The 15,453-nt window shown below is 42.8% G+C and overlaps 1 protein-coding gene across 1 annotated transcript in view; it reads right to left on the bottom strand.

The window, feature by feature from the left end:
• Positions 1-15,453, bottom strand: part of syne2b (spectrin repeat containing, nuclear envelope 2b) — a 298,695-nt gene that overhangs the window by 258,150 nt on the left and 25,092 nt on the right. Inside the window, exons 4-11 of the mRNA XM_080751129.1 lie at positions 9,194-9,289; positions 9,001-9,078; positions 8,763-8,855; positions 7,684-7,892; positions 6,573-6,772; positions 5,309-5,409; positions 5,046-5,144; positions 454-567 (exon numbers count right to left, since the gene is read on the bottom strand). Of these exons, the coding sequence (XP_080607255.1) occupies positions 454-567; positions 5,046-5,144; positions 5,309-5,409; positions 6,573-6,772; positions 7,684-7,892; positions 8,763-8,855; positions 9,001-9,078; positions 9,194-9,289 (990 nt within the window). The remainder of the gene's footprint in view (positions 1-453; positions 568-5,045; positions 5,145-5,308; positions 5,410-6,572; positions 6,773-7,683; positions 7,893-8,762; positions 8,856-9,000; positions 9,079-9,193; positions 9,290-15,453) is intronic.

Below are 15,453 nucleotides of genomic sequence, written 5' to 3'. Positions count from 1 at the left end.
GATATTTTGAGATGGGGGTCCGTGGCCAAATAAATATCATTTTGGGGGTCCTTCATATGAAAAGGTTTGAGAACCACTGACATAGTAGTCTCTCAAGAACAGACTAACTGAGCTCCATTTAAGTGAAAAGGACCTTTTCTTTGACGGTGGCTGGCCAGATTGCTGACATAGAAACATGGGGATTTTCAAAAAATCGTAGAAGGATTCAAAAGACACTTATATAATCGGGTCAAAATTCAAATTTTTACGATTTTTCAAAAATAGTAGATCTACAAGCTCGCAGCGCGGCACTCGGTGCCGCGCTGTGAGCTTGTATATCTGCTATTTTTCAATAGTTAAAGCATAAAATAATGATACACAAAATGTGTACCCGTTCTAAATGGGTTAAAAGAAGCACTGCTCAGGGGCAACAGGGCCCAGAGACATATAAAAGCTTCCGTCACACCAACGTACGTGGTATCTCTCAGCGTAGCTCTCTCCCTCTGTGGAGTCCCATCCCTCAAGCAGTTCCTCATAGGCCTGCAGCAGCCAGCATGTGACTTCCTGTGCCTTCTGACTGGGTGTTGCCTGGCAGAGTGGCATACAAAGAAACAGTTGATGGCACAAATTTTGCACTACAGAATCTGCCACTTGCCAACAAAGTCATATTCATTCATGCAATCGGTCGATCATGTGCAAGGGACCTTGTTAAAGTGAGTTAGGAGGACGAGCGATGGAGGTGGAATATTAATCGGCTTGGCTCCTTTTTACTAATGAAAATTTGTAGTTTTCAAGGTTTACGGTTTGATCTTTTGCAGATCCCTATCCACAACTTTCCAACGTCCCATCGTGCATTGCGCAGAAGGAGTGCGTCATTTCCGGCGTCGCAGCAGAGTGTGATCTACAAGCTCACAGCGATTGCATCTGCGACGCGACGTGAGCTTGTATGTCTGCTGTTAACCGGATGTGTCCCACAAATAATTCTACAGTAAATTCTGGCGGAAACAGGTGGATACTTTCTGCCCTTTTAAATGTTTAAAATTTTGTTTTATGTTTTTACTTTTTCGTTTCTGCTTCATTGTTAATCATTTTGTGCTTTTTCTGTAAAGCACCTGTGCTTCATTTTCACTCTGCAAAGCACTTTGAGCTGCATTTCATGTCATGAGTTGTTGCTTTGCATCATTGGTTTCTACTGAGTTTGACTGTTATGTGCAGAGTAAAAGGACATGCTGTGGTGTGTTCTCTCACTGCAGTATGTTCATGCCTCCAGGTGGAACGTTGTCTTTCATCTTTCTAGTTCTCTGACTTCCCCTCTAAGCAATGGTACAAATAACGTAGACTGGTTATGTCGAGACTGTGCCAGTGCGCCTGGGGTTTCGTTCTTTCATTTGGTATTTTGTTCATTCAACACGTTGCCTGTACCCACACTGAGGTTTTGGGACCATTTATGTATGTTAGAATTCTAATGGAACTAATGGCTGTGACTCCAGATGAATATTTTGTAGGGAAAGAGTTGCTGAACGAGTCCAAGCCTGCAAGCGGATCCTGACATATCAATCACGCAGAGATTTCAACTTAAGTACGACAAAATGGACTGAGATTTCCTGGCAGGACATTTTCATTCACTATGTAGACGTTTAGCCAAAAAGACATCTCATCCTTTTTTAAAACAAATATGCACGTCAGTCAGTTTATATTGTTACCTTTTTACTAAGTAGTGTGGGTATTGTCTGCTTAGTGGACTGTTTTAACCCATTTAGGCCTAGAATTATTGAATGCTTTAACCAGTGAAAAATAGCAGATATACAAGCTCACAGCGCGGCACCGAGTGCCACGCTGCGAGCTTGTAGATCTGCTATTTTTGAAAAGAGTTGTGAAAATGTGTGCAAATCTTTGAATATATGTGTTTTCAAAGCGAACGTTTGTAACTCAAATTTTGCTTCTGGGTGGTCCCTGGAACTAAATATTTTGAGATGGGGGTCCGTGGCCAAATAAATAACAGTTTGGGGGTCCTTCACATGAAAATGTTTGAGAACCACTGACATAGTAGTCTCTCAAGAACAGACTAACTGAGCTCCAGTTGAAGTGAAAAGGACCTTTTCTTTGACGATGGCTGGCCAGATTGCTGACATAGAAACATAGGTTTTTTCCAAAAATCTTAGAAGGATTCAAAAGACACTTATAGAATCGGGTCAAAATTCAAATTTTCACGATTTTTCAAAAATAGCAGATCTACAAGCTCGCAGCGCGGCACTCGGTGCCGCGCTGTGAGCTTGTATATCTGCTATTTTTTTCATATTTAAAGCATAAAATATTGCGTCATAATGTGTTCAGGCCTAAATGGGTTAATAGAATTTGCTAACAAAATGGCAACAGCACAGTAGTAAAGTACATGTACTGCGACTCTCTTGTTTGTTATTGGGGACTAGTGTAGCTCTGCCTGTTTGGAGACTGTAAAAAGACACACGTGAAAAGTATTATACTGACACATAATTGACTTTTTAGGTCAATGCTCTAACTGATCTATGGTTCTCACGTATCCTGGGCTGGGTTTCTTAAAAGCACCATTGTATCCATGGTAAATTAATCTAGATGTCTTTTCCATTTCATGTAGATAATGATACAGAACATTCTTACCTACGGCTACCAGTATGGTGTCAACACCTCTGATATTACATACGCAGTAAAAATCCTCAGTGTTCATTTAAGTCTGAGAGGGTACACATGTAACCAAATGAACCCAAAGGGTCCACTTAGGTTACATTCGTTCCCACTCTCTGAGTTACAAATGGATAAATTACCGTGTATGTATGTCTCAGAGGCATATGCAAAAATGGCTGCGTTTCCCCTGACATACACAACTAATGAATAAAATGCAGATAAGGAAATGAATAATGTGCATTTTAAATAGACTTCTAATGAAGCAGAGGTGGATTTAGTTTAAGGGTGCTTTTGGGAAACCCATTTCATAGCAACACACTAAACCTATGAGTGGGCGAACTGCTTATATGAACGTAGAGCTTGACAGTTTATCGGAACCTCATGGACTTCCAAAGTTCTCACACAATCACTCTCTTAGGTTCAGAACTTTATGTGAAATACTAATTTGGAGTCTGTTTAACATTTTGGGCAACTTATTAGTCCTTGGACTCAATTTAGTTTTAAAGAAGGAAAGGAATCTTCTGGGAACATTGTTTTCCCATGTTCAAGCTCTAGTTTTTTTGCGTAGCAAAGCAGTTGTCTTCTTTTAGTTGTATTAAACGCAGGGCAGCTCAAGCCTTAAGAACGGAAGGTTTAGAGTTGTTTTACCACTGCAGCTCTGGTGGGCTCAGCACTACTGTAAGTTTGGCACTGGAGCAGGTGGGCCTGACCAGAGAACACAATACAGCATAGTATGATCACACATGTGCGGGCTGCATGTGCATACAGGACAGTATGCACATGGATCCATACCAAAAGCATGTGCAGACTATGGCATATGTTTGACCCTATCCATCCACCATAGCACTGACACGCACACACACAGAAAATGGTAAATAGAGATACAGTAAATGTCATGACCGGAAAACGCTCGCGCACACGCACGCACGCACGCACGCACGCACGCACGCACGCACGCACGCACGCACGCACGCACGCACGCACGCACGCACCCACACACACACACACACACAAACACACACACACACACACACACACACACACACACACGGTAAAGAGCCTAAGTACGACCAGCGTTGTGTACAAGCCAAGGTATAGGCAACTGTCGCCGTGATGACAGTTCTGAGGAAGAAGCCACATGTCTAAAACACAGATCCCCGCTGTATCTAATGTTTCTAAAGAAGCATCAGAATTTGTGTCTGTGGTTAGTTATTCTTTCATGCTTCTACTGTGTACAAACCACTCCATATGCATCTCTGCAGCAGAAACCAAAAATCTCATGCAAACCTTTGGATTGTCGGTCAGACAGGGGTTTCATTTGAGGTGACTAAAAACCTCTAAGCTTACGTTTTAAGTTTCACTACAGCAAGCTCAATTGGAAGGTTTTGTAATGTGTTTATGAAGTAACCGAACAAGGCGACAGCTGTGGCGTCTTGGGAAAACACATGATCAAACTGGCAGAGAAGGTTCAGATGAGGTTTCTTTCTATGTGACTCCTAAACTATTCTGTACATCTGAACATAGGGGGAACTGTGGTTATCTTGGTAACTACTCTATTTCAAGAGTTCATTTCACGACCACGTGAAATGAATTCTTGAATGAGTGTAGCTTGACCTATTGTGTATGGTGTATTTATTGTTCATCATTCAAAAACAATATGGCTAGTTGGCTACAATGTCATATTTAATCTGGCATTTAATCTGTAATTTTTCTAGCTAAGGTGAAGGCTATCACTTTTCTCACATGCTGCCGATGCTGGGTAATTTTTCAGATGACAAAAACATTTTATTCAAAAGGCTATGACTAAAACTACATCAAGATTTCCTGTCAAAATCAACACTTGTTCAAAGCACAGTGGGCAGGTAGCAGCGGTTCCATGGTTAGCTAGTGGAAGCAGAGGTGTTGTTGTGTTTGTAGTGAGAGAATCAGGAGTCAGTAGATGAGGATTCAGGTGTTAATGGTAATGACTGGGTCTTGTGATGTTATGCATGTTTCTCAAAATGTGAAGGCAGTATGAAATCGAAGGGGTGTTTGACTTTAAAACACGTCCGGGGTCATTTAAACATCTACTTGGGCTTTTGCGTGCACCCCAGAAAGTTTTTAAGTTGCTTGAATCAATATTTAGATACTTTTCATTTGATCAGACAAGAAAGAAAGAAAGAAACTTGGACAAAAGATGGATGGACAGACAGACAGACAGACAGACAGACAGACAGACAGACAGACAGACAGACAGACAGACAGACAGACAGACAGACAGACAGACAGACAGACACATGTTGTAGATACACAGACAGAGCAATAACGGCAATCTACACTGCACTAATAAACATAGTTTAGGTGAAGGGTAAAGAAGGAATGAGAAGTGAAAAAAAGAGAGGTAGACAGAGAGTCAACATGTCTACCTGACGCAGAGGAGAGGCAGAGATGGCAGGAGTGTAGTGAATAGGCAGGTTGACAGGAGAGGAACTTTTAGAAGCAGCGGGACTCAGGAACTCAGGCGTCTGAAGAGAAGAGAAGAGAAGAGAAGAGAAGAGAAGAGAAGAGAAGAGAAGAGAAGAGAAGAGAAGAGAAGAGAAATACAGAATTGTTTCAAGAGTATTAAGGAGACAACAGTAGATAAAGTGGAGGCAGGAGTGGCTGAAAGCAAACAGACTGGTACACATACCTGCATGTCCTCGTCTGGTACAGGCAGGTCTCTGGAATACTGCAGGAACTGGGCCACATACGTCATAATGGACTTCTCATCCGGGTCGCGAACATCCACATCTGCACCCAAATCACAAACCTCCATAATCCACCTCACACCATATAGACTGCAATAGGCTAGGACAGTTCCTACTTCAAGCCAGTGCTATAGCATATTGGGCTAATCTAGACCAGTCTGTGTACATAAATACATTTGTGGTACCTGGTGAGAGTTTTACCAAACATTCCCTGCACTATTAAACAAGTACAGAATCATGTGAGGAAATAAAGTGTCTAACAAGGAATAACTGGGACAAACAAGCGCGTGTCTCATATATGAAATCACAGCAACAGCCAAGCGAGTCAGCAGACTGTCGGAGCATTATCCCCTCTCACCCTGGGGCATTCTGTGTAGAACACAGTCAGTCTGCTGAACTGTGGACATGACATATCACTGCTAGGGCAGAGGATCACACAAAAGATCATTCAACAAATGGGGGTGGCATATATAACCTGTGACACAAGAACTAGGTCTGTGTCTACATGGCACACATGTATTCAACATTAGTGGTTCTCAAGTCTTCAGGACCCCTGGTAGGCTGGTACTGCTGGTTTTCCATCCTACAGGGCCTAACTAGAACCTAAAAGACAGCTAGAATTACAAAATTCACACCCAGTGTGAAGTGAGGGGTGCTTTTTATGAGTTAATTTCATTAAGCATCCCACAAAGGTGCCGGAAGGGGAGTCAGAAGGTCCTGAATGTCCCCTCTGGCGATTGACTGGTATATTTATTTATATTCTTCCCCGACCAGCGCTGGTTAGGGACCCCACCGTTCCCCTTTGTGTTGCGGCTGTCGCACGATCGTTTTGTATACTGGCTGTATGCTTGCCTTGCCTCTCATCGCAATGACTGACCTTTTACCTTCTGCCGCCACGCTTAGACATACGTACATCCATACAAACAGACAAAGCCAAAGGAGCGGTAAAACACCAGGTGAAAGACCAGACCAGGCCTAACTACAGTACTAAGTATTGACGGTTCAAGTGGTTAAATATCTGAAAACAGAATTGACATGAATACAAAATACATTGATGACTGTGCTGTCAAATGATTAAACTATATGGAATCAAACGGGTTGTGGGGGTCCCTGCTTCATCTCGCTCTAAAATAAGGGTCCTTGGCCTGAAAACGGTGAAGACCCCTGTTCTACAATATGTGTCAGAATGTGAACAAAGTGGCGTACCGTCAGGTTCCAGCAATCTGGGGATCCGCAGCTCTCTCTCGGCGGTGCGAAAGGCCTCCTCCAGGTTCTGCTTGTTGGATCTGGTCCTGGCTTTGGAGAGGTCCACCAGGTCTGGCCGCAGTGCATAAAGGATGGCCAGGAACACCACCCCGCTCCTCCAACTGGCCTTGAAGTCCTTCACATTCAGAGTACAGCCAGCCCTGAAGATGGAGAGACAGGTCAAGAGAATGACACTGATGTATTAGTACTACTGGTGGTAGGTGTAGATTGCCAAAATGCTCTAATGTTAGATCTAATATCTGGAAATATCATCAGTTCTAACAATACCCTACTGTATGAGTGGAGCTCTGATCTCTGTATATTTAAAGCATTGGTTGAGCTAAAACGTTTGGGTTTTAGCTCAAAACCCAAAAGAGAGGTTAGACTTTTGCCCGGGAACCAAACTAGTGAAAATAGCAGATCTACAAGCACACAACGCTTGTAAATCAGCTATTTTCACTACTTTTTAAACGTTTTGTTTTCTAATTTGTGGAATTTCTTTGATTTATATTTTATATCTTAAAAAAAAAAACATTGAATTTAGTTTCTAATTCATAGAAAACTAGAAGCAGTGCTCTTCCGAGCACAGGTCTCCACCAGGCCACACAAATCGGCCTGTTATAGCGCCACCATGAGGCTGATTTGAAAAATGTGGGGCAGAGGTTCTGATTTGGTATCCAGGGAGTGTGTGTGCTCAGTTTGGCAGCGATCGGGCCAACGGCGCCGGAGATTAGCTGGTAACAACCAGGCCACACAAATCGGCCTGTTATAGCGCCACCATGAGGCTGATATGATATGAGATTAGGTGCTCACAAACTGCGAGGACGCACGCACGGACGGACGCACGGACGGACGGACGGACACACGGACGGACGGAGGGGAAAACATACTCTCCCTCAGCCTTCGGCTGGTGGAGACAAAAAGGTAGGTTTATTGAAAATAGGAAATAGGAAACCAAAAACATTAAGGGACCCACAAACGGGTCCCAGCCCAGTGTTTTGAGGAAACAGCGATTTAAAGCATATAGCTGTAAACTGAAGGCTATAGTGAGCCAGGGGGTTAGGGTACATACTTGTGACACTGTTCTCTGACCCAGAGGAGCAGGGCTTTCTTGGCAGAGATCTTGAAGCGGCTGTGCAGCGGGGAGCCCTGCGGACCGAGGGAGCTGCTGCTGGCCGAGTGGCTGGACAAGGTGGAGGTGGAGCGGCTGTCCAGGCTGGCCAGGGACTCCATGGACGACTGGCGGGAGCTGAACGACAGACTGCTGGCCAGCTCCTCGATCTGCAGGAACAACGCATTGGCACACACAGTCAAACGGTGTTCATTAAAACCCATTTAGGCCTAGAATTATAGAATGCTTTAGCTATTGAAAAATAGCAGATATACAAGCTCGCAGCGCGGCACCGAGTGCCGCGCTGCGAGCTTGTAGATCAGCTATTTTTGAAAAAGTCGTGAAAATGTGTGCAAATCTTTGAATATATGTATTTTTAAAGCGAACGTTTGTAACTCAAATTTTGCTTCTGGGTGGTCCCTGGAACTAGATATTTTGGGGGTCCTTCACATGAAAAGGTTTGAGAACCACTGACATAGTAGTCTCTCAAGAACAGACTAACTGAGCTCCAGTTAAGTGAAAAGGACCTTTTCTTTGACGACGGTTGGCCAGATTGCTGACATAGAAACATAGTTTTTTTTTTTTTTTAAACCTTAGAAGGATTCAAAAGACGCTTATAGAATCGGGTCAAAATTCTAATTTTCAAGATTTTTCAAAAATAGCAGATCTACAAGCTCGCAGCGCGGCACTCGGTGCCGCGCTGTGAGCTTGTATATCTGCTATTTTTCAATAGTTAAAGCATAAAAAAAAGCTGAACGACAGACTACTGGCCAGCTCCTCGATCTGCAGGAACAACAACGCAAGGCACACACAGTCAAATCCTCAGTGTTCATTTCATTCTGAGAGTAAACAAATGTATTCAAATGTCAATTCCATTACATTTGTAATGTACTGTGTGCATTTCCATTTCATGGAATTTATGCTATTGGCTAGTGGCTAGGATTTCAGTTTTAGACATTTTGCGGATGTTTAATACAGAAAAACTGAGGTGAACACTGAACAAACACTGCAAACTCTCTCTTGTGTTCTTTGAGTCTTACGTGATACTGTAGAATGACGGTCCATATGAGTCCCAGGATGATGGAGGGCTTACCGTCGATGATGTCGGGAATGTTAATGTTGACTAGCTTAATCTGGGAAGAGAAAACAGACTCTTTCTTACCAGAAAGACTACAATGAATAGGAAAGGATTGCACACGCAGGCACGCACGCACGCACACACACACACACAAACACACACACACACACACACACACACACACACAAATTGTCCCTTACCGATTTCTTCTTGAGGAAGGACAGAGCCGTCTCAATATTGCTCCTATGTTGAAACATACCTCTGCCTCTCTCACGACCCTGGAAGAGAGCATGGAATCAATCGGATGAAAGAACAGGTGCTTAGCAGCATGTTTAGCACTGGGCTGAGCTGGACTGGGCTGAGAAACACAGACGGACAGACAGGCAGACTTACCATTCGCTGCCCACTCATCACCTCCAGCAGATCCAGGAGCCTAGAGCCGTCACGAAAGTCATTGAACAAGTCCCGCACCATGCATGGTGGCTTCCTCTGTCACAACACACACAGGTAGAGTCGTATGAATGACACCGGAACTCGCAAAGAACTCGCAAAGCTTCTCTAACATAAAGTTCTAATCTTCTTCTTCTTCAGAGCTCCGCACTTGAATCTGTCAGCAGCTCCAGTTCAAACGTGTAGAGCATACATGTGCAACTGGCGGCCCGGGGGCCACATACGGCCCCCACCTTCACTTAATACGGCCCGCAGGTTAATATCAGAATACTGATATATTATTGATTTCAGCTGTTCCAATTCCAAACATGCAAACATGACCCATTTTAATTCCTTCAGTCTATCTTAGTAGCTTAATGACTAGTTTATATTACTAAAATGTTAGTCTTTTTTTCATATCCAACGTATTTGTATTTAAGTTCATGAAGTTAACATGAGTAGAACTAAATGCATTTGAAATGAAATACAATTTGTACATTTCAGGATTCCAATTAAAAAATAACAAAAAATATTCAGGAATCCAATTCAAAAGAAGCAAAAAATAGCAGATCTACAAGCTCAAAACGCGTCGCAACGACGCGTTTTGAGCTTGTAGATCTGCTATTTTTGCTTCCTTTGTATGAGATACTCGAATGACAAAGTAGGATGTAGCAATGTGCATTGTGGCCCTCTGGAGTGAAGGTGGAAATATAGTGGCCCTCAAAGTTGCCCACCCCTGGTGTAGAGTTAAGAATGTTAGTAATGTAAACAAAGACAGGTGGACCGGAAGTGGAGGGCAGCGGTCTCCCCAGCAGAGGGTGCCATTTTTCCTTTTTTTTTTTTTTTGCAGATGGGTTCCATAAGTTCAAAATGTTTACATATTGATAAATAATCAAAAACTGAAAGGGTACAACATACAAAAATAAGTAAAACAACCGATGTCACCAATGAGCCCTTGCACTCACAGCCGCGGTAGCCCAGGCTGCTCAGCCTCTCGTCTGTAGTAAAAATATAATATACACTTTCGCTACTCACCAAAACAAAGACGTTTCTAAGATGTTGAAAGCCTACTTTACTTAATGAGCCCCCCACCTCACGTATAAATTCCACTTTTTGTCCCAAAAAAAAAATCACCAGATGTTTTAGCTGCTCCATCCCTCCTAGCCTTCTGGTGAAATATTTTCTTTTCTGGCCAAAAAGTGTCAGCCTGTTCGCTCCGTTCCACGTTTTGTATTAGAGACGATACAAAACGTGGAACGGAGCGAACAGGCTGGCTCCAGGCTAAAAAGGTGTATTTTAGACGTGAGGTCAGGGACTCAGAGTGTTCCCACTAAGGAAAGTAGGCTTTCAACTCCCTACCACCGTCTTTGTTTTGGTGGGTAGCGAAACTGTATTCTTTATTTTTACTACAGACCAGAGGGTGCGCAGCCTTTCTTGCGGCGCGAGGGCTCATCGGTGACATAGCGTTAAGGAGAACTCCTTCTAACGCTATGGACCAGAGCTACAACAACCCCTACTGCGTAATATTTGCAGGCACGTGAAAGGTTTCCATTGACTTTATTATGCACTAGATTAGTCCTATATTGCACTGATCAGAGCAATGGTTATAGAGTACATCAGAAGTGTGGCCAAAGAGTGCCCCCTGGTGTGCCTATTTGCTATTTCCATGGCAGACCCCTGGGTCAGTGTTTGTGCCAAGTTTGGTGCAGATTGGAGTAATGGCGTGTCTCGCAAGTCTGGATATTATGTTTGTTATGTCCGCCCACCGTCGAGCCATTGCACTATTTTTATAGAAGATACTATTCCCTGAGAGTTCGTCACACTGCATGACACACGACATGTGCGATGTGTGTGTAATAAGATTACATATGAGTATCTATTACATGGTGAACTCTAATGCGAACAGGCCACAGCTGATAAGTAATTCCCCCCACCATCATCCAGTTGGCTCTAGTTTGTTGGCTGATGCTCACAGACCAAACATGCACAACTAGTGATAGTGGTGTAGGACACTGGTTCTCAAAGTGGGGTCCGGGGACCCCAAAGGGCCCCTGAGGGGGTTTCAGGGAGTTTTAACTGTATTACTGCCAGATGTTATTATTTATTTATTGGGTCTGGTGCCAGCAAAGCAGCCTACCTTTGCGACGTTATAGAAAAATATATATATATATTTTTTTTTAAATGACATGTACTTTGGCCATACTAGCAGCAGAGGGCAACCTCATGCAAGAATTAATGTGAAATGGGCCGCTGCAGCTTCCATACATTCAGGGCGCAGAGTCGCATCAGAGCAATAGTTCGACAGCTAGCAGCCAAGAAGTGAATTTGGACATTATTGATGTTTACGTGAGGTGGAGATTTCAAAGCAGGATTACAGGAGATGCTTATACTGTACACACCCGCGCAACCCCTCATCAGTTTACAGACATCAAAACAAGGTACAAAAGAACAAGCCAAAGAAGGTACTATTGGCGACGCGCCGCCGGGGAAAATGGGGCGAACGGGAACGTCCAAAGCGGTAAAAGAGTTAATTGATTGAATACTTTATTAGCAGTTCACAGAAAAAAGCACAGGGAAGTACAGTCCAATACAAGCCTCTGCTAAGAGGATTTAAACCCAAGAAAGCACCATGGCTTGTTTCCATTAGGGTCCTTGGTCCCAAATAATGATTGATGAGAACCAAATGGCCCCTGTGGCTCTGTCACTCCAAGAGTGTTAAATGGAACCAAATGGACCCTTCCACTCCAGTGCCCTGATCAGTGAGTCCCTGGTGTGATTCCCGGTCGGCCGGACCATTTGCTGAATATCATTCCCCTATACTCTCATTCCACAGTTCCTGTCTCTCTCTCTCTCCAGTGTCACTGACAATTAAAGTCTTAAAAAAATGCCCCAAAAACATAACTTTAAAAAACACTGGCCATGGCCTAATGCAGAGGTTAGTTCCCAAACTTTTTAGCCCGTGACCCAAAAGAGAAATTAGACATTTGCCCGGGACACAAACTAGTGAAAAAAGCAGATCTACAAGCATGTAGATCGGCTATTTTCACTACTTCTAAAACATTTGTTTTCTAATTTATGGAATTTCTTAAATCTTTCTTGTATTTCTTCATGAAATCACTGAAAACAATCATTGAATTAGCTGTTTAATTCATGAAAAACGTTGCTTTTTTTAGGGAATGTTTTTGAGAAAAAAAAAAAATCAAAACAAAATGTAGGAAACAAAAAAAGTTAAGGGACCCATAAAAATATGTCCACAACGACACACAAATGGGGTCCCGACCAGACTATGGCATTAAAACAGTTGGGAATCGCCGGTGTAGTGTAGGGGGGGCGGGTGTTGGCCGTCTGTCGCTGTCTATCTGCTTGCTGTGAACCTTGCTGCTCCTCCAGACTATATTTACACAGCACTACACCTCCCCCCAGTGATCCCCCCCATCCCCCCTGCCCTGCCACACCCCCTGTCACATGTAGGCCTACACAGCTGACCTCTGGAATGAGCAACAGAGGGACTCACTGCCATGCAGGGACGTGCTGGCCATTGGGAAAAAAGCGGGACAACTCCCGAACGGCCGCTTCGTTCCCGGGCCGGCCATTAGGAAAAAAATAAAAAATAAAATGTCGGCCTTCGTTCCATTTTGGGGGCTGGGCGGCCAACAAAGTAAATCGTCACTGTCGGACAGAAACCTCGTATCTCCAAGTGTCAAATGTGTACATTTTTTCGCAAAGCAAAGCCCTGCTTCACCATAAAAGGCTGTCGCACAAAAGTAGTGAAAACAGTAGATCTACAAGCACACAACGCCTCGCGGTGCGAGGCGTTGTGTGCTTGTAGATCGGCTGTTTTCACTCGTTTAAATCATTTTTAAAATGGTTTTGGACATACAAGGTTTCCACCCGACAATGACAAAATATAACTCATGTAATTGGCCCACTGGCTTGTCACCTGTCATGATCTGAAATGGCCAATCTTTGAGTAGCAGCAGCGCTACAGAGAGAGAGATCTCTCTATATAGCACGCATATAGCCCTCTATATGAGGGCCTCTACAACTCTTTTTCCCAGGCTGAATCAGGGGCCCAGCACGTCCCTGCTCACTGCCCAGCAGTGTCCACTACTAACTGCACACCTCTGTGGCCAGTATGAAGGACACAGCGTCACAGTCACAACAATGATCACATGGCGTCTGTGTGAAGGACACCGCATGATGCATCACAATCACAACAATGTCCATGCGTGTGAAACATGACCCCTGCATACGTGTGAACAACAGCAGTTGGAAAACTGCTGCTCATATATCAAGTTATCCTCTTATCCAGTACAACAGGGGTCTTCAACGTTTTCAGGCCAAGGACCCCTTAGTTGAGAGAGATGAAGCAGGGACCCCCACAACCTTCTCAAAGATTCCATATAGTTTCATTGTTTGACAGCACAATCATCAGTGTATTTTGGATTCATATAAATGTCTGATTTCAGATATTTAACCACTTGAACCGTCAATACTTAATAAACTTGACCTTTCACTCTGTAATTAGTTGGCTCTTTTTCCCCATCTAAACCAAAGCTCTTTGCCAAAAATAGCCAATCTACAAGCTCACAACTTGTAGATCAGCAATTTTTGGCTAAAGTCCTCCGATATGGACACTAGTGTTCAAGTGGTTAATATGAAAAAGAAGAAGTTTCTATCACACAAAGAATTGGAGGACCAACTGTAGTAACTCTGGGGACCCCCTAGGGGTCCTGGACCCCCTGTTCAAGATCGCTGCAGTACAAGAACAGAAAAGAAGGGAAATTGTTTCTTGGCATAGTATAAATAAATATACTGTAACTGGAAAAATACATTTGCAACATATACTTATGAGAGTTAATAAACTAAAAATAACACTAAAACTGTTCAGACTTACATAGATGTAAAATGAAAACAACTAAACACACAGCAAGCATAGTGGTACAAGAGGTAGGCCTACTGAGAACTGCAAGAAAGCAATCTGAGTTCAAATAAGTGACTTAATTGTGGACAAACTCAACACTCTGGCCCAAAAACAAAACAAGGATCTTTCATTCAAGATGGCATGAGCAACGTGTTTTGCTCAGGCTGTGCATTTCTTTCACCAAGTGCTTTATCCGCCACTAAGCAAAAGAATCACTCAGCTTGAGTGAAAGTGTATCACTCATGCCAGCTGGAATAGAAGAGATGCCATTGCATAGAATAAGCTTTGGCACAGAAAGCGTGTGATTAATACCCCCACAGATGTTGTGGCTTAATTTAACCCTGTGTTATTAGCCTATCATGAAACAACAACAATGTGCCCAACCTCATGTCTAAAAGCTCACTTCTTCAGACTTCATCCAACAGTAGTTACTTCGTAGCATGTCCTTGTTATCTTAGCACTCCAATTCCTTAACCCATTTAGGCCTAGACTTATTGAATGCTTTAACCAGTGAAAAATAGTAGATATACAAGCTCACAGCTTGTAGATCTGCTATTTTTGAAAAAGTCGTGAAAATGTGTGCAAATCTTTGAATATATGTATTTTCAAAGCGAACGTTTGTAACTCAAATTTTGCTTCTAGGTGGTCCCTGGAACTAAATATTTTGAGTTGGGGGTAGGGCTGTCACAATTATTACATAATTGTCTAATCGTGTTTTTTTTACATAATCGTGATTATTTTTCATAATCGTCATAATCGTTTCCCTGTTGAAAAATGTTCATATATTTTAAAAAAAAGTCAAAAATAGTGGAAATAGTCGATCTACAAGCTCACGATGCGACGCGTTGTGAGCTTGTAGATCTGCTATTTCCACTATCAATGTTCTTTTTTAAGTATAAAATTGTCAAATATGTCAGTAATTTCTTTGTATATTTAGGTTATGTGTCATATCTACCATGTGCAACTTCAAAGCCTAAAAGCCAAACAGAAATGTAATTGTCAACGACAAAAACACAATTAAATCGTTAATCGCCAATTATTTGAGTGACAATTAATTGTCATGTAAAATGTCATATCGTGACAGCCCTAGTTGGGGGTCCGTGGCCAAATCCATATCATTTTGGGGGTCCTTCACATGAAAAGGTTTGAGAACCACTGACATAGTAGTCTCTCAAGAACAGACTAACTGAGCTCCAGTTAAGTGAAAAGGACATTTTCTTTGACGATGGCCGGCCAGATTGCTGACATAGAAACTTAGGTTTTTCAAAAAATCTTAGAAGGATTCAAAAGACACTTATAG

The sequence above is a fragment of the Nannobrachium achirus genome (assembly GCF_963921795.1).
Source record: "Nannobrachium achirus genome assembly, chromosome: 20".
Taxonomy (NCBI): domain Eukaryota; kingdom Metazoa; phylum Chordata; class Actinopteri; order Myctophiformes; family Myctophidae; genus Nannobrachium; species Nannobrachium achirus.
This window is presented reverse-complemented; position numbering and strand designations above follow the sequence as displayed.